This window comes from Pelecanus crispus, chromosome 5, assembly GCF_030463565.1.
Source record: "Pelecanus crispus isolate bPelCri1 chromosome 5, bPelCri1.pri, whole genome shotgun sequence".
In the NCBI taxonomy this organism is placed as follows: Eukaryota; Metazoa; Chordata; class Aves; order Pelecaniformes; family Pelecanidae; genus Pelecanus; species Pelecanus crispus.
Window position 1 is genome coordinate 33,286,290 of NC_134647.1, and position 22,099 is coordinate 33,308,388.

The 22,099-nt window shown below is 39.0% G+C and overlaps 1 protein-coding gene across 1 annotated transcript; it reads left to right on the forward strand.

Annotated features, from left to right (window-relative positions):
* The first annotated feature begins 673 nt into the window (after positions 1–673).
* Positions 674–21,638, forward strand: GTF3C3 (general transcription factor IIIC subunit 3). The gene is made up of 18 exons (XM_075710205.1): positions 674–817; positions 1,864–1,966; positions 4,459–4,655; positions 5,075–5,198; positions 5,713–5,904; positions 6,153–6,318; positions 7,378–7,525; positions 9,275–9,347; positions 11,544–11,647; positions 12,274–12,445; positions 12,907–13,109; positions 13,722–13,823; positions 14,731–14,866; positions 15,541–15,778; positions 16,139–16,329; positions 16,990–17,114; positions 19,929–20,081; positions 21,013–21,638. The coding sequence occupies exons 1-18, from the start codon at positions 698–700 to the stop codon at positions 21,133–21,135; spliced, it is 2,670 nt and encodes an 889-aa protein (XP_075566320.1). The 5' UTR covers positions 674–697; the 3' UTR covers positions 21,136–21,638.
* The last annotated feature ends 461 nt before the right edge of the window (positions 21,639–22,099 follow it).

Genomic DNA, 22,099 nt, shown 5'->3' on the forward strand with positions numbered 1-22,099 from the left:
TGAGGAGTGCAACAAGAGTGCTTTTAACTACTGCTAAGTGTCTTTGTTCAGAATCGGTAAATAAACGTTACCTTTCGATTTATTACAACTAGACGTCATAAGGTGTTTTGCAGCAGTTTTTCAGACACTCTTTTATCAAAAGTCTTCTAGTTTCTTGGGACACTGAAGCGAAGGGGGAAACACCTGCGCTGGCAGGGATGCCTGCCCCAGGGGCCCCATGGCTGCTTCTCCCTCACCCCCAGCCCCTCACAGCCATGCCCCAGTCCGTAAGTCATCTGCACGGTGACTGTATACGTCTATGGAGCTAAGAACCCCTTCTCATGTAAAAATAACACCCGTTTCTGGGGAAATAAACGATAAGCCAACGTCTGCGGTGAGGTCGGTAACAGAGGAGCTTCCCTCACGCCTCGTACCCTCACGCCGTTGGCCCCTCCGAGGCAGCGAGCGCAGCGGCGGCGGCTCCCCGCGGCCCCCCGGGCTCCGGAGCCCCTCCAGCCCAAAGCACACCGGCTGCCCGCTCCCCAGGGGCCACGCTTCCCCCGCCCCAAAGCAGCAGCGCCGGGCCGGGCCGTGGCGGGCCGGAACTCCTGCGTGAGGGCGCGGGGCGGGGCGGGCGCCATAACGGGAGGGACCAGCGTCCGGCCCTGAATGAGGTTCCCCTGCGGCTGCTCCCGCTCTCCTGGGCGCTGCCGGCGCGATGTCGGGCTTCAGCCCGGAGCTGATCGATTACCTGGAGGGGAAGATCTCCTTCGAGGAGTTCGAGCGGCGGCGGGAGGAGCGCAAGAGCCGCGAGAAGGTGAGTCCGGCCCTCCTGACGGCCCCACGGCCCGGCCCGGCCGCTCCCGCTCCCGCTGTGGCAGCACCTGCCAGGGCCCGGACCGCTTCAGCAGCAGCGTGGCTTCCTCTCTTTTGTGTGGGGCGGCTCACGTTAGGTGCTGCTGTGCTCAGATAGTGTGCGTGTCTACGTAATTGTTACTTTCTGTGCAAAAATGCTAAGAAACTAACTTTAATTTGTAAGGGTCAATAGGTACTGGTAGAGCAAGTTGCGCAAGGGAGTGTACACTGGCGAAAGCTAGTGGCAGTTACCTTCAGGCACCATAATCTCTTCTTTAGGCTGGAGCAATGAGCAGAAGCAGGTGTTGATATAAAATCATCCAATGTATCCTGCTGCTGCTCCCCCACCATTTTCTGTGTAGAGATCTAAGGAAGAGATCCAGTTTGACTCCTTTTGGTAATCATTGTGGCTTCTTGGCAGCCATAAATACAGGGAGACACAGCTTTGTATCTAAAAGTAAGCATATGGAGGTATTATGAGAAGTTCTGTATGCTCAATTAGAGCGTTCTAGTTAACTTTAACCTTGCCGTCTTTATCTCAAAACGCAACTGAATTTCTGTATTTCCTGGTCTTCAGAGAGCAAATTCAGCAGAACTCAGCTGTCATGGAAGGCCAAGTGATATCCTAGGGCAGCCTTCTTACTGGATTAACAAGTGCTATTTTGGTATTTCATTTTGTGTTTAAAAAAGCAGGCTTCTAAAAGGATTTGTCACGCATTTGTAGCATTTTTTTTTTAGTACAGTCAACCGTGTCATCTTACCTCACTGTAATGCCAAATAAGCAGTGGACTAGTCTCTTCAGTCAAAAGTAACGTGAACAGTCACCATCCGAGTCGCCTCACGTTGATAAGAGTATAAATGTCTTGAAAGCAAGTAATGCTGGGTTTCGTTCATTCAAAAATGTATCGCTTATTTCACTAGCAGTACAAAAGCTGGAAGCCTGTGGTCTAAATGCTAATTGTAAATATTGAGGGAAATAGGAATGAGTCATGTTATAAAGCTGATAACTAATGTTGGTGGTGTGCGTAGGATGGCGAAAATGCATCTGCTGAGGAAAACACCGAAGATGTAGAGGCTCCATCTTCATCCAGAAAAGCATCCGGGAAATCCACAAGTCAGGATGAAACTGATGGTAAATGTTAATTTAATAATTTCAGTGAAGAATGTATTTAAAAGGTCCTTGAAAGCATTTGCTTTTTGATAGCTGACTTCTTATAAATACCTGGCAGTTTCTTTTGAACCTGTGGGTGTTGAAGCACATTGTTAGAACGTATGTCTTTGTAGGATGTTCCAAGTCATAGCCAGGGTTTTAACTTTGTTCAGTGTTTTTAAGGGGCTGCATCTGGCCAGTTGGCCATCTTTTTCTGGGAAACCCTCCATTTTTTCCCTCCTGGCTTCTTAACCATGTGGTCTCAATTATTTACTCTCTCTAAAGTTACAAATAATTTGAGGTTTTTAACCTACCTCAAAAAGTCTTGTGTCTGTTTTGTTTTTGCTAATCTTTTGCTGAGACTTGAATGTTTCAGAATATTTGATTCTCACTGTGTGAGTGTTGACTTCTTCCGTTGTCATCCAAAGGGAAATAAAATAGCTAAAAAGAGTTTCTTTTTTTCCTCTTTCTTTGTGTTTTTTCTCCTGCTCAGTTATCCTTTGCCTGTTTAGAATGTGTGCATTTATTTCTCTCCTTATTTTCTGCTGGATATTCCTAGTTACAGATTCCCTGGCTGGCTTGCTTTGTGCAGTTACTGGGATGGTAATATCTCCTTAGGTGCCTTAGCAAAATAAGCTTAACTTCCTTGAGATTCCTACCTAGTGAAAGGACTTGCAGGAAGTGGTAGGAGCAGCACTTCTCTCTTTAGTTTGTATCAGTCCTTGTGGATCCCGTGCCTCAGGTTCTGGATTTGAGCTTGGGATTTAGAGTGCTGTAGTCTGTTTCAGACACCTTCTCTTCAGAAGCTGTACTCCATGCACCAGTCGGGGCATATTCTTGTGGGATTGCCAGTGCTGTGAGATAGCAAAGTGCAATTTTTGGTCTGTGTTGTTTCTTAGTCTCCTCTCGCTATTTTCACTGCCAATTCTCATCATTCTGTTTGGGTTTTTTTATCATTTTCTCTTAAATTTCAAAAATAGGCCTTAAATTGTCTCACCTAAAATGTGTGTCGTTGGTGCCTCAATTTTGAAAGTATGGCCAGATCTTATCCTAGAAGGACAGGAAATGTACACTGGTGTATGGTTGGAGCCAGATATCTGTGGTTCCTTATTGGCCCCTTCTTTTTGCTGATGTCTCTGAAATACTTCCAAGCTGCTCTTTTCTGCTCTGTATTCCACCCAGTCTGTTACATATTTTTTTCATGCACGTCATCTTTATCTAAGAAAAAACATATCCTGATAGATTTGTATGAGTGTTACTTCTGCTCTTGCTACAGAGAACACAGAAGTCTCAAGAGCTGTCAGAATCAAGGAAGCATTAATAATATTTATCACTATTTCAAGAGTTGCTATTAGCATCAGACTTAGGATATTCAGAAGAAAAATGTTAGAAAAGGTCATTATTAAAACCACTTTTGATACACGAATCTTCAGAGCTAATCTGCTACAATCTTCAGATGATTCCTGCAGCCAAGGAGGCTGAAATATAAGGGAAATTAAATTAATAATTAATTTTTTTCAGATGGGGGAAAGAAAAGTCTTGCTTTTTAGATGCTTAATATCAAAGTCAGAATAAAAACAACCAAATATATCCAAGCCAGAAAAAAAAATACACCCCCCCCAACCTCAGGTGTAGTACCCAATTCCCTCTTGTATATAGGCAATACACAATAGACTTATTTTTCAGTCGCAGCATGATGTTGTGGTTATTCTTTTATCAAATCTTTAGATGGCCAATCGCCCAGGTGAAACCTTTGAACGCTACATATTTTGGTATTTTGCATAGATACACACTTGTGGGCAGTTATAACCCTGGGTTAACTTAGTAATGAAAAGTTGTGATTAAAAAATGTGAAAATTTTAAAAATTATATGCTTTAAGCATATTTATTTTGGATATATAGCATCATATTCTTATTTATCTTAAAGAATTTTGTTGTTTCTTTTTCTGGAGAAATGTAAATAATCTGGATTTTGCATTTACACATGTTAAAAGGTACTTACTGTCATGGATAGAAGGGTTGCAAGATCTTGTTTTAAATTACTTCTAATAATTGGTTGCTGCATTACTGTTTAGTATAATTGTCTGCTCACTTAGCCTCTTCAGCTGAAAAGCTTTATTCCATCCAATCAGTTCAGTGCTTGAAAATTGCTTAATATGCTTCTCTTGTATGGATTGAGAAAAATGTTGAATAAACTGTCGCTTTGTTCTGTGTGTTCCTCCATGCTTTCATTTCAGATACACAAAAAAATGTTAGAGGCTGGGGTATACTGAGCACTGGTGATGAATAACGCAGTTTTAAAACCAAAGAGGTTGTTAGTAGTTTTTCTGCATTTCTGCAGGCCTTTTTCTTTCAGAACAGCTGTTTCAAGTGGGCTACTAATTATGAAGAATTCCGTTTTCTCTGCACTTGTCCTGATAAGCAGTGTGTACTCTTGATTATGTCATAAACCTTTTTTGCTTCTTCTCAACCAGGAGAAACTTCAGATGGCGTCAGTAAATCTGTTCATCGGGTCTTTGCGTCCATGCTTGGGGAAAATGAAGAGGAGGAGGAGGACGAAGAGGAAGAGGAAGAAGAAGAAGAGGAAGAAGAAACTACTGAGCAACCCACAGCTGGAGATGTTTTTGTGTTGGAGATGGTGCTTAATCGAGAGACCAAGAAAATGATGAAAGCAAGTATTTAAACTTTCATGTAACTTCCCTGTATCTTCTGAAGCACAGTGCATAAATGCCAGTTTGTGTGGTTTTAGCTACTTGCCAAGAAACTTGCCTGAAAATAATTTCATGTAGGATACTTCTGCTTATGCTGATGTCGCCTGTCCTTGTTTTTTAAAAAATTACTGTAGATTACTGTTTGAAAACTTTCAAAAATAATGAAGTCAGTTTTTCCAGTGTCTGGATTGTGTTTGTATTAGATATCAGAGTTATCTGTCGGTTATGAAAATTAGCAAATATTTTGGTCAGTCATTTTAATATTGCAAGTACTTAAATAACTTGTTATTAGGTAGTGTTAAGCACAAGTGTGACTGATGTCTCCTGAATTTGGGCACAACTGAATCCTTGGTAGAAATAATATTCCTTTTCCATTTAGGAGAAAAGACCTCGCAGCAAACTGCCTCGTGCCTTAAGGGGTCTGATGGGAGAGGCCAATATCAGGTTTGCTCGAGGAGAACGTGAGGAGGCTATTCTGATGTGCATGGAAATCATTCGACAAGGTATGTTAGAATGGTAAAACTTCTTGGCTTTATGGATGTGGTGAAATTGCTGTATGCATCAGGAAAATTCAGTGTGGCTTCACTGATGATGAAAATACTCAGTACAAGGAAAGGCACTGTATAAATAGTGTGGAGTTAAAAATATGTAGTGCATTTTCTTTATTGTTTTGCTTATAGAAAGAAACTAGCACCCTAATTCTGCAGAGGCCTGGGCCTTTGCTTAGGTTTACACAGTTTGCTTTTATTGTCTTTGTAGAACCAAGGTATAAACATCAGCATGACTTACAATGTAGAATAATGCTATAAATGGTTGTTGTTAGATACAGTCAGGCTGTTTAATAATTTATAAAAAAGGAATTGGAAGCTTGTCTGCAAGTTTTTTTCTGAATTTAAGCAGAGCAATGTTGATGTTTTGTGTAATTCTGGTATTTGTTGTTTGCAGAAAGGCAAGTTACTTGTTTTTAAGGTGGTTTTAAAACAATAGTTCTTAATCATTCTTTTTGTCTTTTCACAGCTCCTCTTGCTCATGAGCCATTTTCCACTCTTGCCATGATCTATGAAGACCAGGGTGATATGGAGAAGTCATTACAGTTTGAACTGATTGCAGCTCACTTAAATCCTAGTGATACTGAGGAATGGGTTAGACTCGCAGAAATGTCACTGGAACAGGACAATATTAAACAGGCTGTTTTTTGCTACACAAAAGGTAGCGTAACAACCATTTAAAAAGTTTAAAATAAATGTTAGGTGCTAATGGCAATCATTTTGTTTTCTTCTGCTTTCTAATTTAGCTTGCTGCAGTTTGCTAAGATTCTGGTACCTCTGTCCAGACTTTGGTAAAAGATTACAAAAACCTTGTGCATGTCTGTTAAGATTCATCTACTCTGGGAAATGAATGTGAAATCCATTGTTGCCTTTTACTAAACCAGGCTACTAATATGCTTTTTCTTGTAGCTCTGAAATATGACCCAACCAATGTGCGTTATCTGTGGGAGAGATCAAGCCTGTATGAACAGTTGGGGGAACATAAGATGGCTATGGATGGCTACAGGCGTATTTTGAATCTCCTCTCTCCCTCTGATGGAGAGCGCTTTATGCAACTGGCTAGAGACATGGCAAAGTAAGTTGGATTTAAAAATATTGTGATTAGGTTTTCCAGATTTTCTCAAAAGCTGATATTAATAAGCTCTGCAGCTAATTCAGGCTGGATATGTCGCTGAAATCAAGGAATGCAGGTGTTTTTGCTGGGTGTGACACCCACACAAGCATGCACCCCGCCAACTATTGTGATGTTTCCAAAGCCTGACATGTGGGAGTTATCCTGTGTAGTATCAATGCATCATCTTTGAGGTGTTGCGTTCTCTTACAGTAAGAGAATAAAATGCAAATGCTGATTACTGGAAAAATGCTAATACTATACAATTATATACAAATGCAGTACATTTTTGATCTATATAATATCGCTAGAGACCTGGAAACTTATTGCCAGCAAATCTGAATGAAACAAACTATTCAACCTGAAATACAAACAACCTGCAACAGAATATAGCTTATATGTCATTTGTGATTCGTTTCTGGAGCAAGTAGAAATCTGCTTCCTCCCCTTCCCTGCTGATGAGAGCAGATCAAGTCATAAAGCTTGCCTGACACCGAGAAGGCTTGGGGTTAAAGTGTGTAGCTCTCTTACCGTAGTTTTTAGTAAGTTGGTTAACTACTTTATATCTCAGCTTTCTCATACATAACTTGTAGAAAGCTGTTATTGGCCTGTTCCAAAACAGTTTAAGTCTTTTGATCTTCGTGGTTGTGAAATGCAGCAAAAAAAAATGCAAGGACGTGTATTGTAACAATATTATTATTGAAGGTTTTTCTGAAACCAGGTTAATGTTGATACATTGATACCTGGCTTGAGGTGGGGGATATTGTGATGAAAACTCCGGTAATGTCCTAACATACAGGGGAGCAAAAAATGGTAATTACTTGAAATACATGAAAATTGTTAACAGTTGTAAGGAAAGAAAAAACACCCCCTTTCTCACTGTCTTTTGTAACTTGCTCTTGCTGATGAAAATATTTGTTAATAGGCAAAAATAAAAGAAGTATGAAAATCCTTTTGTTAGTGTTCAAAGCACATACTGTCAGTTATCTCAAATACTTAGTATCTCATATCTGTGTTTTACAGGAGCTATTATGAAGCCAATGATGTGACCTCAGCTATTGAGATAATAGAAGAAGCCTTTACTAAACACCAGAGCCTTGTCTCCATGGAAGATGTTAACATCGCAGCTGAACTATATATTTCTTCCAAACAGTATGACAAAGCATTGGCGGTATGGAGAATTAAATGCATTTCTGTATCACGTTCAGGACCTCTTTGCCAGTCAGGATAGACAGTTTATATTCCTGTAGTGCTTAAATGTGGTCATGTTTCTATAGTGATAGAGCTGATCAGATACAGATTGCTTGCTATTAGTTCTGTAGTAATTAACATTGAAGGTAATGGCTTGATTTAATAAGTTGGGGCCTGATAGACATGTATGCTGTTCCAGGTTTAAAATTTTGGGATGCTTCCTCTCCTTCTCTACAATTGCCATAATCTTAGCCAGCGAAGACCTACAAGGTGGTTTTGTGAGTACTACCAGCAAAGGTCATTCTCTAGGTTGAAGGTTAAAAGGGTGACACTGAATGGTCTAATAGTTCAATTGCAGACTGTTGTGCTTTAACTGGCATACTTGTGTTAGGACTAATAATTTATGCATTAAGCATCAAGCACACATTCCAGAAAGATAATACATCTTGACTCTTAAGGCATCAGGAATTGGTGAAGATTGCTTATCTGTTCCCAATTTGTTCTAGCAGTTTTTAACCTTCACTTTTGAGGCATGTCTCCGAGTTGATTTGGTCTGGCTTTGAGAGGATAGTGTCTGGCCATTGTTGTACTTTCCAAGATAGGCTGAAGAGACACTATTAGTTGGGACTTCCTCTTTGTGAACGTTCTTATTTGCTGATAGTAAATTATCTCCTTTTTCTTTCCTCCTTAAGATTTTATTTAGTTCTCTCTCTGTCAGCGCAAAGCATCATGAGCCTGCAAACAATTCCTCTGACCCTTCTCTGTACTTCTTCCCATTTAAAAAATCAAACTGTCAATTTTATGTACACAGTTATTTAGCTGCCAGATTTATTAATGTAGTATGCAGTTGCAGAACTGTTCCCCTGTTTCTTCTTGATGGTTCTCCTTGGGCCTGTTCCTGTGATGGTGTTTCTTCTTCCTGGGTAGCTGAAACTGTATTTGAGCTGGTAAACTGAGCCTTTAAAAAATAGCTATCTTAATACGATCGTCTGGTATGTTCCTCTAAGGACCATGTACTCTGTGCTTATCACTCTTGTTTTGGCAACAGTAGTGACTTAAATATTTACTTTTCAATTCCTGAACAAAATACCAAACTGCATTGGGTCTTAGACCAGTGGTCCTTAACACTTGTGCATTTCCCCCCTCGCAGCTCCCCATTGGCAAGTGAATGTCTTGAATTGTCTGTCTTTGGTTTCTTTTTTTTTTTTAACTAGTTGTTCTGTTGAATTATACTAGTTTTATTGAGGTCATGATGTGTATGACCAGGGCTGTTGTAAAATGTCCGTATGTAGCTGTGAATTTTATTTAATTATTTCTTTTAACTGAGACAAACCATATGGTTTCCTTGCAAAGTATTAGGCTGAGGAATCCTTGGAGCACTTTGGAAGGCTCTGTGGAGAGCTTAGCTGTTTACCTGGTGCTTTGCTTTCTCTTTCAGTCTTCCAAAAGGCATTAAAAAGAAGCTGTAAAGGTTAAAGACTTTTCTAGTCATGATGAAAGTAACTGTTGTATTTGCTAAAGAGATGCTGACTGGATCATCTAAGTAGTCCAAAAATAGTGGACAAAGACATAAGGTGATCAAACTCAATTAGTCAACTAACCCCATGTGAAATGAACGCAGCTTTTCTTCTGGTAACTTTTGTGATGTCTAAAACAACTGTTGTGTGGGCTGGTTACTCCGTATGTCCTTTAAATCTTTAAAACGATCCGAGTTACTTGTCTGTTTTAGGTTATTACAGATTTTGCAGGAATTGTACTTGAGAAGAAAGTATCAGAAAAAAATCCAACCGAAGAGGAAAAAGGTAAGTAGCTAACAAGCGGTTAGTATGACCCTGCTGTTCGTCTAGTATGACATTTTTCTTTCCATTACCTTTTCAACTCGTGGGTATATTTTGATGCATGTTGACAGGCTTTTCTCTTTTGAAATTTTCAGTGTTTTTAATGAGTTACATGGCATGACCTCAGCCTTCTATAAGGAGTTACTCTGATGTCCAATTAGCCCTGCTGACTCATTAAGGATAAGGACTGCTCTCCAGGCAACTGGAGGCCTTTTAAAGTTCTAAACATTCCTCAGAGTGTTCATATCAGGCCAGTTATTTCTGCCAACTAAATAGCTTCTGAAAAAAAATTAGATAAGTTTAGTGGCATCTGTCCTCAAGAATATCAACCTTTGACCTGGGAATAATATTCTTCATCAATCCTACTTCTGTTATAACACATTTAAATGTTTTGGTGCATAGAAATCTAGGGATATTAGCTTGTAATTGAATAAAGTAGGTCATCTTTGAGAAACCTGCTTCATGAAAGTCATTGCTGAAGTCTGAAAATGTTTGTTTGGGCTGTGGAATGATCACAGCATGCCAACTCCGTAAGCAGACAGTCTGTTCTATGATTAAACTGGTTGGTTGTTTCAGCAATCCAGTCCAAACCCAATGTAGTATAAGATAGTTCTGTTGATCTGATCCTTCTTGCTTTAATGGACCAGGTAAAAATACAGTTGATCAATGAACAACTGTCCTTATAGAGACTTTTAACAGATAATTTATAAGCAGCAAAACTATAATGAGTCTAGGAATTAAAACACAGTGTTGCCAAGTTAGCTGGGGTGTGTAATTTCGTAAGACAAAGCTTCTAAGCTACCCAAGAGCTTGGTTCCCTGCCCTCTGTTGCTTTATAACTTTTTTGAATGCTTCCTGCTCTGCTGTCCTTCCCCCGCCCAAAAAAAAGTCCACTTTTCAGAGTAAGCTACCAATCACATATGGATTCAAAATCAAGTAACTTTTGGCTTAGCTGGTACTACTAGGGTAATCTTTTAATCTTTTTAAAAAGATGCAGGGGCAGTGGTAGAAACTCAGGAAAGCCAGGAGGCAGTGACTGACAACCAAAGTCATCCAGTTGCTGAATCCAGCGCTGCAGGTAAGTAATTTAATTTTTGAATTTCATACAAGTCTATGAACTGATCATATGCTCTGGAAACGGTTATAATCATGTAAAAATTGGGAAAGATTTCTAACAGGAGAGAAATAGGGCTTGATCCAGAAAAGGTTTCTTGCGTACTGTCTTCCTTACTCAGAACTTACTTCTAACCCAGCCAGCCACCAAAGCCAAAAGCATTCTCCCAGGGCTTACGCACTTTGAAAAGAAAATTTTTCATTTTGTAAGAATGTATCGGTAGGTGAACAGTTACTCTCATGCTGGGCATTAAGATGTTAGAGAATGATGAATTAATCTGCATGTTGTGATGTGCAGTAATTGGATGTGAATGTAGAAGGTAATAGGGAAGCCTTATTTTGGAAATCACAGTTTTCTCAGTTTATAGCAATCACCCTTTGAATGTCTGGTGTAAGAATTAAGGTGAAGGAGAGCTTAAACAGGGTAGTTAAGGAGGTGTCATGACTGCATGTGAAGGAAATATAATAACGGAGTTTTACTGTATGACCTGTAATTTGCTAGCGTTGTCATGTGTAACTACTTTGTCTCATGTTTGCGTTGCCATCAGGTTGCATTCTGTCTATGTGTTATATCAAGTTCTGTAGTTAACTGTGTTTAACCATGTATACAGCCAGATCCCTGATACACAGGACTTAGCTTAATAAGAACAAATAGCTTAATAACAGGGTATTTCCTTCAGAAAACAAGGAGAAGAGGGTACAGGTGCATAAAGTGCTAAAGGAAAGCTTTATGAAGCAGGCACATCTTAAGAAGGCAAAGGCTCTAAGCACATCCTGCGGGATCCTACTGTTGAAGCTGATGCAGACTGACAGCACTTGATACTTCAGATGAAGTTATTAGCATCAGAGACAGTAGGAAGAAGTTGTTCCGACTATTGGGAAAGATACAGAAGAAAGGGAGAGGGCAGGCCTACCCTAATGTTTGCTAGAGTCAGTGAGAATATGTTTTCTTCATTGGAGCTGAACATGGCCTGGAGGGGATGTGGAGCTTGTGAAGTGCTTGTTAAAGCCTATGGGTTCAGAAAGAAGTTCTTTATCTTCTCACAGCTGTGGAGAAGGTCAGCTGCTGCATACCTGAGGGCGTTCCCATAGACATCACGGTCAAGCTGATGGTGTGCTTGGTTCACTTGAACATCCTAGAGCCCCTCAATGTAAGTAGAGACCAACTCAGAAGTTGGGGGATGTTCTAATAAATTACCAAAGCAAGTAATTTTTCCTGTCTTCCTATGACTGAGGTCATTGAGAGAGCTACAGAGATTCTTTTTGCTTCCCTCCCACTCCAAGAGAGAAACCTAGCAAACCTGTAACAGCAGAAATACTATTTTTGTCCTTATAAATTATGCCTCCAGTGGAAGTATTACTAAAGCACAGTAAATCACAGCCTGTGTGCTGTGGCAGGCCCAGGACCACATTGCAAAGTTATTGAACACTAAGGAACACATCTTCACTTTGTTCTAAAGCCCTACTAAATCTGAAGACTGGTCTTTCATAAAGAGCCCTCCTCACTGATGGGCACTTTCACCCACTGGATGTGAAATGTATGGATGGCTAGGATGTGAAATGTCTAGAAAAGAAAAATGTGTCTTTTTCAGGAATTCTGAAATTCCGGTCTTTATTTTTCACTTTTAAACTAACATTTAAATAAAGGAAGTGTAGTTCAGCATGCAAATAGAATAAAAATCATAGCATAAACATGTAAGCTTCCAATAACTGTATCTTAAAGAAATGTTCTTGTTGGTTACTTGTGCTTTTAGTGTTTTGTGTGGTTTTTTTAAAGCCTCTTTTGACCGCTCTGGTGGAACAAAATCCAGAAGAAATGGGTGACTTGTATTTGGATGTCGCAGAGGCATTTCTGGATGTTGGAGAATACAACTCGGCACTGCCTCTCTTGAGTTCCCTTGTCTGTTCAGAACGATACAACTTGGCTGTTGTCTGGCTTCGGCACGCGGGTGAGAGGAAGCAGGACTGCTGAACACGTGGTACTGAGAGATGATAATACAATGCAGAGCATTTCCAGGGACCTTTATCTAAGATCACTGGAATTTTAGATTCACATGTTGAATGATAATTGGTATTTGCAAAACTATAATTGGAGTTTATTATGACAACCCTTTCATGGAGCATTTTCTTGTTCTTCATATAGATTGAAATTTACTTCATCTAAAAATACTTTATTTTCATGTGAATGAAACAGCACCTCTTCTGCATTCCATCCTGTGTCAACTGGTGATGCTTTAAGTGAAACTGTGGATGCATCAGTACATATTTCTGAATATTTTCAGTTTAATAATATGTGTTTTGGGTGGTTTTAACTGAAAAAGTATCTGAAAAATATGTTAACTGTTTTGCAAGCTTTGAAATCTTCTTTTTCTGCCATTTAAGTGTATTGTGTTGTTTATGGCATTTCTAGAGTGCTTGAAGGCTTTGGGACACATGGAGCGCGCCGCAGAGAGCTATGCCAAAGTTGTTGATCTTGCTCCATTGCATCTGGATGCAAGAATCTCACTTTCAACACTTCAGCAGCAGCTGGGCCGACCTGAAAAGGCTCTGGAGGCTCTGGAGCCAATGTATGATCCAGATACGCTGGCTCAGGACGCTAACGCTGCTCAGCAGGTAGGTAAAGTCTTCTGCGCTTCCAGTTTAGGATATATTATTCTGCCAAGCTATGGTGGTGGTCAAAGATGTCGACTGTATAGGACCAGGGACTGAGACTTACCTATGGCATGGTGAGCCGTCAGAGCACAGCAAATGATTCATTACAGAGTATCAGGGATGAGTCCTTGTGGCTCTTTCTCCTGACCATTTTATCAGTATTTCCCCTGCCCCACCTGATTACTTTTGTGTGATGGACAAGCTCTTGGCCACCGAGAACCAGTCTTGATGCCCAATCACTTTGCATCCAGTTGATCAGTAGTTGCTGCATACTAGCCACATGATTTGGCCTCTATTGATTGTAACTGATGGCGTGGCAAAGGTTCTATATCCCCTCTCCAGCAGCACCTTTGCTATAGGTAAGAGTTATGCCAAATTCCTCTGAACTTTGAGCATTTGAAACAGTAACTACTGTAGGGCAGTTTAGGGAGATCTTACCCGCTGCTGCTAAGATTCTTACAGCTTTCTGGAAGCTTTTACAATCCCATTAGTACTGTATTGAGTCAAAATTGTTTGTTTTATAAACTCACTCTCTGTGCAAGAAGTTGAATAATAATGTTCAATATTATCTAGGAATTAAAGCTACTCCTCCATCGTTCGACCCTGTTGTATTCCCAAGGCAAAATGTATGGATACATAGACACTTTACTTACGATGCTGGCAATGCTGTTGAAGGTAAGCCAGTCTTTCCAGCTACACTTTAAGAAATTGGGCAGCTGTGAGTTGGGTTAAGACAAGCGACAAACAAACTCAGGAGGAAAGCTAGTGGTTTTTATGTGCAAATGGTTTCATAATTTTGTTAGATAATAATCTTGCAGGAAGCCCGTTCTACTGGTGTTCCTGCCTGTAGTGTTCAGAACAGAGCACCACTTATGTGTATAATTCTTAATACAGTGACTTCAACTTCATGTTTCTCAGCGTACATAGAACACACTGAATCTAAAGCTGCTTACCTTTTTAGCAGTCAGCAGTGTTTTCTTGAAGAGAAGATACTGGCTTCTATTTCAACAATTTTCTCTTGAATTTCTTAATTTTTTTTTTTAATATTTTCTTGTGATAAAATGACCAAAGAAGAATTTGTTTAGCCAGTAAATACAGTGGTGGTTGGTTTGTGTTAATTGTTTTTCGTTTGTTTTTAAATAGGGAGTGAGAGAGTGGACTATTTAGACCTCAGTTTTACCCATCTGGTCAGAGCCATTGCTATTGTATTACACTGGTTGAATAGCTGACTATCCACATAGTTCCGAAACTGATACAGAAAGGCATTGTTCTTGGTATGCCTCTATGCAAATAGTTTTGATTTCAATATACACAGGGATGTTCCAATCCCAGGAAAAGTCTTTTAAGTCATTTAAGAGTTTGTATATTTCTTTTTTACATAGCCCAGTTTGCACTGGAGCATGAGGCAATGCAGAGATAAGACTCCTCTTGGGAATGTTCTCTCTCATGGTCTCGTGCTATTGTGGCATTTGGAAGTTGCAGACTGTTTTGGCATGCAATGTGAGCAAGATGGATTGGCCATAAAGCTGCCGTTCTCATAGGATGTATTAATCTGAAATGCTGCCCTTAAATCTGTTTCTAGGTAGCAATGAGCAGAGCTCAGGTGTGTTTGATATCTAGTTCCAAATCTGGAGAGAGACACCTCTATCTTATTAAGGTGTCAAGGGATAAAATCTCTGACAATGATGACCAAGAGACAGCAAATTGCGATGCGAAAGGTAACAAACATTTATTAAAAACAAAGCAACAAGGTGAACTCCGTAGTTTTGAAAGATGAAATAAACGTTACTATTTTGCACGCTAAATCCATGCAGTTCATGTTAACATTGTTTTATTTCTAGGGCAAAGAAGGCTGTAAAAATGAAGATAATATAACTTAAGGGGACAATCCTCAGAGAAAAATAGTAAGATTACAGAATAATTCAGATTGAGAAGGACCTCTAGAGATCAGATGGTCCGACATTCTCCTCAATGCAAATATAATACATGCAAGCGTAATACGTAAATGTGTTTCTAGAACGTAATAGAAACACATGTTTTAAAAGTGGTGTGATTTTTTTTAACTGGCCGAGATTTGGTTGAGCCAGACTACACATTCTTAAAGCACTCTTTGGTAGATTACGAAGAGTAACTTTAATGCAGTCATGTAGTACATTTACAACTTGAACTGTGCGTCTTTCTTGCCATCTGTTCCCAAGTTTTGACTGTTTTTTTGCTGGTGTTTTGCAAACTGCACTTAAACTGAAAAAAGTAAATAGTTTATCTTTATTTTACCTGTTAATGCTGACATGTTTTTGAAAAGATCGGTTTGACGTATGCACCTTTTTTTTTTTTTAAAGAGTTTAGCTCTCTTGTTTTAATTTTCTCAACTTACTGACTTCAATATTTTTAGCAATTTTTGCTGTTCTCACGAGTGTTCTGACAAAAGATGACTGGTGGAACCTCCTCCTGAAGGCTATTTATTCCTTGTGTGACCTCTCCCGGTACAAGGAGGCAGAGCTACTGGTGGATTCCTCATTGGAATATTATTCATTTTATGATGATAGACAAAAGCGCAAGGAGCTGGAATACTTTGGGCTCTCTGCTGCAATTCTGGACAAGAACTTCAGAAAAGCATACAACTATATCAGGTGGGGTACTGAGAAGGTAGAGCAATCTCTCTTTTAATTGCTGCCACTGAGGCTGTAGTCATACTGCTGAAAATATCGCTAAAGGAGGCAGGCTGATGCTTTCCAGCTTTTGCTAAAACAGATGAGGCTATTGAAACTAGAGGAGCTTTCTGATAGCCTTTGATTCAGAAAAATGCATGATGGAGTAGGTTGGTTGATTTGGCCAGAGCTGCTGGTTCTCTCTTTCACTCTCAACTTTGCCTCAGTCACTGACCTTGAGTGTCTCTTCTTCGTTACCTTCCCTAAACTGTTGAGGTTCTATTGCAGATACAGTATTTCCTATAGCATTTACTAATTTCTTGTATACTTTTCATTCTGTAGAATCATGGTAATGGAAAATGTCAATAAACCTCAGCTATGGAACATATTCAATCAAGTTACTATGCAATCTCAGGATGTCCGTCACCATCGCTTTTGTCTCCGCTTAATGCTGAAAAATCCCGATAATCATGCATTGTGTGTCCTAAACGGGCATAATGCGTTTGTATCTGGCAGTTTCAAGCATGCTCTTGGTAATGTCATTAATGTTCTAATATTAACAAATGTAACAAGTGAATGTTTTTTCCAGAGGAAGATTTATTAAAGTAATTTTTTTCATACATGAGAAGATTATAGGTGACTTCACAGTGTTAGTCTGGTGCTTTATATTATTTTGTACACAAATCAAAGCATCGCTAAAGAGTTTTGCTAATAAAAATTAAGCTGGTATGTTTGAAGTTGAGCACACATTGCAGATATAACCAACCTGCAAAGATAATTGAAGGCTAATGATAATAAAAAATAAGGGCAGAAACAGAGCAATTGAAACAGCAAATCAAGTTGGTTGGACATTTTAAGCAGGCCTTTGAAGTAAACCTACTGCTTTCAGTCAAGCCCTCCAAATGTCACACTTCAGATGCGTGGCCTCCAGTATATAAATCCCAGCAAGGACCTTGTTTGCCTTCTGTGTCTGAGTCTTTTCTGCTCACATCACAGTTTGCATTTTTCCTTCAGAATCCAAGGAAAACATAAGATTCTCTTTCATGTTTTTTCCTGCGTATTTTGATGTAGGTATATTAAACTGTTTCTTTTCTTAGTTCACATTTCTAATTTGAAGATTTTCTTTTTTTGCCCTTTAATTTGTAAGGAATGCTTTTCACAACAAACATCCTGATTCAGTTATTTGCTTTTAGGACAGTATGTGCAAGCCTTTCGTGCAAATCCAGATGAACCTCTGTATAGTCTTTGTATTGGCTTGACTTTCATCCACATGGCTTCTCAGAAATACGTGTTGAAAAGGCATGCTCTTCTAGTACAGGTGAGTTAGTGTGATTATTTTTACCTATAGTGTTTCCTGGCTTTGTATCTTGCAGACAGTTATGGCTACAATATACTCTGTTTAAATAACTTATAATTAATATGGCATTTCAAAGGAGGGACGTGGCGAAACATGAACACAGATGAGCGTGCTTTTGAACTGTAGTTATACCCGTCTGCATCTCCTCTCCTTTTAGTTAAATGTAGCTGCTTCTGCTGTGTGTATACAATGATTACTCACATAGATGTTAGCAGCTGCCAGCTGTTTGTGAAAATACGACTAATTTCAGTCTTGATGGCTGTAATCTGGATTTTCTTCCAAATTTTCCTTCTTGCCCTGTCTTGCTCTGAAGAAGAACTATAGAGTACAATCTGTGCTACATGCCCTTCGTAGACATGTCTCATAAATTGCATTGTGGAAGCAAACTTTACAGGCTTAGAAAGTGGGCCTTTTTCCCTGTCTTGTTTTTCTCTTCCCCCTTTTAGGTGCCTCTTAGAGCTCTCTTTGTAAAGATCTTGTAAACTCCAGTTTAGGCTACCCTCAATTTTTCAGCTTCCTTATTCACATTTTTCTTTCATCTGCCAGATCCAGTTACAAACCACAGTCTGATTATTCCCAAACAGAATCTTGAAAGTAATTTCCTCTACTCTCCACCAAGTATTTTCATTAACTTGAAATGCCTTTTAATTCCTGTGGCCACTGAGCTCAGAGTCAGCAGAATATGGTGAGGATCCTGAGCTCTCATGACTTCTGAAATTGCTGAAAAACTGTAGCTTGCACTGATTTTGACAAAAGCTATAGGTCCTCAGCTACTCTAAAACAAGACCAGTTATGTCGGTATCCAATTTAAGAGACATTTTGAACTTGCAAACTTTGGCGTAATTTTAATTTTTTTTTTTCCACTTCTTTCTGTAATCAGCCTGCCTTTCTTATATGGGCTCCTGTGTTCTCCTTTTGTAATGTACTTGAACAATGTCCTATTTATGTTACCCTCGGGTGGTACGGTTCCCTGCTTTCTCTCCTCTCATTTCTTGCTTACTGTACTTGGTGTTTTTACATCCTCTCTTGCTCCTATTGTAGGAGGTTAATAGTTCAGCCACAGTGACATACTGGTGACCTAAATTATGACCATTAGCTGCTTGTGTCTGAACTAATTCCTCATGTTGAAGGAGGCATCTTCTCTGATTACCAACATGGTCCTAGAAAGAAAGTCCTCTATTTACAACAGAATCATCACATTCCAAAGCGGTAACAAAATGAAATGCATGGGAGAGGATGAAAAAGTTTTGTGCTCAATTTCTCCCTTCTGAATTCACCTCTCTTATCTGTCCCTCCTGTTTCCCCCAGGGCTCTTTCAGTGGCAAATGAAACACTGCATTTTAATGCAAAATAATACTGTATGCCTCTTTGTCTTTCCCTTTGTTCTGTATGGGAGGTAGCTCTGCTCTAATGCCGTTCATCCTTACAGCATCATACAAACCTTGAGTCATGAAGAGTCCGTAACACACCAAGCTGGTAGGCAGCGACATCCTACAGATGAGAAACAAATCACTTCTCTCGCTTTACAGCCTGGCAGTGTATAAATGAGACTAGTTTGTCCCACTGGTGCCTGGTCACTGTCACTTTATGCATTGCCCCATTTTGCATCTTCTGGGACATCAGCACCCAAATAGGTGCAGAGTACCTGTGGGTCCTGCTCCTCTGAACCACAGCGTGCCACATAGGAGGAGCGGGTATTCAGACTACGGTTGGCAACGAAATTATGTACACCTGGGATTCTGCTAGTCATATAGTTTAAATATGTTAATATTTAATATGTTAATACATGTTAATAAAACATGTTAATATAAAAATACTTTAATTTTAAACTAAAAGAAAAATATGACATAGTGTAACAGAGTGCGTTGACTTTAAATTTGTTAAAGCATTGCTGGGTATGAGTTTCCTTTCAAATTCTGCTGGAGACTTGGCAGTGAAACATCCACTGGCTTCAATAAGGGACATGAATTCTTGCCTACTGCTTAGGGTGTATGGATTTTTTCATGCCCTTATTCAGTGATGTTTATTTTTGGCCACTGTATAAAATTACATACCGATAATTTCCCTGATAACTGGTATTGGAGTAAACATTTATATGGAGCACAAGATCAAGAAAAGGATATGCTTGCATTCCAGAAATAATACTTTGATATGTACTTCATGGAGTTCAGAATCTTGTAGAATTCTGAAAAGTTGTAGAATTAAACCATTTCTTGCTGCTATCCAAGGCAAAGAGTGAACGAAAGGGAATGAAGGTTTGGGGTTGGTTTTTCCTATTCAAAAAAAAAAAGAAATAAGTGGGGGAGGGTTATCTTTTAAAGTGTTTTTTAAGAAAAGTAAGATCTTGCTCTAGCCTGTCCTTTTGGCTGCATGTTTTTTAAGGTGGTCAGCTCTTCTGAACATGAACCAGTCTTATCTGTGTGTATATTACATAAACACAAACATGTATTTATATGTACTTTAGATATATATACTTAACTTATATACACACTTACATATTTAGCAAGCTAGTGCTGCAAGTCACTATACTAAATAATTGTGTGTTCAATTTATTAAAAAGATCTACCCATTGTTATCAATGGCAGTGAGACTGACAGAGCACATTTTTTAAGTCTCAACAATTGAATGTGACTTTTTTACCTTCAACTTGCATAGTTTTGTGGGGAAGCGGAGATCAAAAATTTAAATAGTTACATTTAAAGACCTGTTCTCCAGCATATTTTACTGCCATCTTCTTAAAGGGAAGATTCACAAATGTGCTTAATATGTGTGCAGGGATTCTCCTTCCTTCACCGGTACTTGGACCTGCGTGGACCATGTCAAGAGTCTTTCTACAACCTTGGCCGTGGCCTTCACCAGCTGGGATTACTGCACCTGGCAATCCACTATTACCAAAAAGTACTTGAACTTCCTCCTCTCACCTTGGAGGTACTGTGTCTTTGTAAGTTATGTACAGAGAATAAAGTCAGGTCAACGTTAAGAATTTCTCAGCCTTAGTTAAAATAGGTACATAAAATCTGTGTAGTTGAGTTTCCTTTAATTTGTATTGTAATTCCTTGTCATTGGAAGCCCAAATCTGATTGTCACCTATTTAAGCAATGTGTTAATTTCAAAGATTTATGAATTTTGAAGGATTTACTAATAGGCTGAAGTAGCAGCAAAAAGGGTTGCTAAACAACTTTACCTGAATAAGTAGCTGAACTTTATATATATTACATGCAATAAATTATAACTGGAAGTTCTATATACTCACCCATGCTATAAAAGAACATTCTGGAGCAACATGAACCAGTATTAAGAATGCCTAAATGCATCTGAGCCATGGTTTTGCTCTAATTGATCTGTATTAAGATCATCCTAATTGATGTGTCATACATTTACACGTCTGGTCTGAGAGAAAGTTTTTGTCTAGCTTTGGCACAGGTAGGTAGAAAAATTACAGGGGTGTTTAGAAAAGGGGAAGGGTTGGTAAAGTGAGAAGTGTGGGGGTTAGCACTGGGAGTTCAAAGCAGCAATCTTGCGACCATGTCAAAGATACGGGCAGGATCCCCATTCTGTTTGTAGAAACAAATACTTTGCATACAAAGACAAATTAAGATAGTACTTTCCTAGTTTAGGAGCTGGCTATCTAATTTACAGTTAATGTTTTGAGTATGTAATTATACAACACTGGCAATTAACAACATGTGGAGACTCATTGAAGAGGGAGGGCACAAGGAATACTACTTCTTTTGTTTCTATACAGCTGAAAGCCTATATAAACCATGAATATGTGATTTGATTCCACTGTAGTTGCTACTCATGTTTCAAGTTTTATACAATTTTTGCATGGAGATAACTTTAATTGTTATTTTTACAGGGAATAGAAACCGATCAGACAGACTTGAGAAGAGATACTGCCTTTAACTTGTCACTAATTTATCAGAGCAGCGGAAATACGAGAATGGCTCAAAAGATGTTGTATACCTACGCAGTTGTATGATGAGGTTTGTGGCAGGTGGCATTGATACTCTTTGTATTAACCTTTGCATTATGCAGTGCTGGAGAAACTGGTGTTATGTACAACTTTTTCTGTAGATGGTCAGAGACATGGCTTGTGCTGTATACAGCTTTACGGACCTTTTCTACTTCTGACATTTTAACTGTATCCCATATGGATGGAAACTGTTCTGAGTACAGTGCTCAAGTGTGTCTGTTACTAGCTCTTCTCCTTTGATGCATTGCTCTGCAATCTGATACTCAGTCTTGTATATAGAATCAAACAGTGAAAGCTGAAGCCCAGGGTGGTTTGTTGGTTGGTTGTTGGTTTTTTTTTTTTTTTTTTTGAGAAAATTTACAATGTGCAATATTACAACTAGTTACCAGTGAGGTTGTTCAAGAAGCCATATTCACTGGTGATGAGAGTTTTTTTAATGTGCAGCATTAAATTACTATAATATAGAAGAAATGGGCTCATACTAATCCCTAGAGGATGGAGAACTCACTCAGTATTTCAAGATCTTTGAAGTATTCAGAATTTTCTAGAATTTTGTATTCCTAGCAGCTGTTTTACTTGAAGGAGATTGATTTCTGTTTTACTGAAATCAGTGTGACCTTTGTTCTTCTTCTGAACTTGTTAATAAAAATTCTGAGGTTAATGATTACTCATTCTCGGCAAACATATTTCCTACTGAATAGCTTATAGCAAAAATTAATATAATAATGTCATACAGTGTATTATTTAACATACATTGCAAATGGTCTGGGTTTTTAATTATTTCTGACATTTGAACAGTAGCATATGATGGTAGAAGCGTGCTGCTTCCAACCCAGCAACAGAAGCAGGATGCAATGCTTGATCATAAATAAAAAAGAGTATATAGTTATATGTAATATATAGAAATGGCTGTATGTTATGCACTACAGCAAAATAAGGCTGAAAAATATTTTTCAGCCAGGTGGTTTGC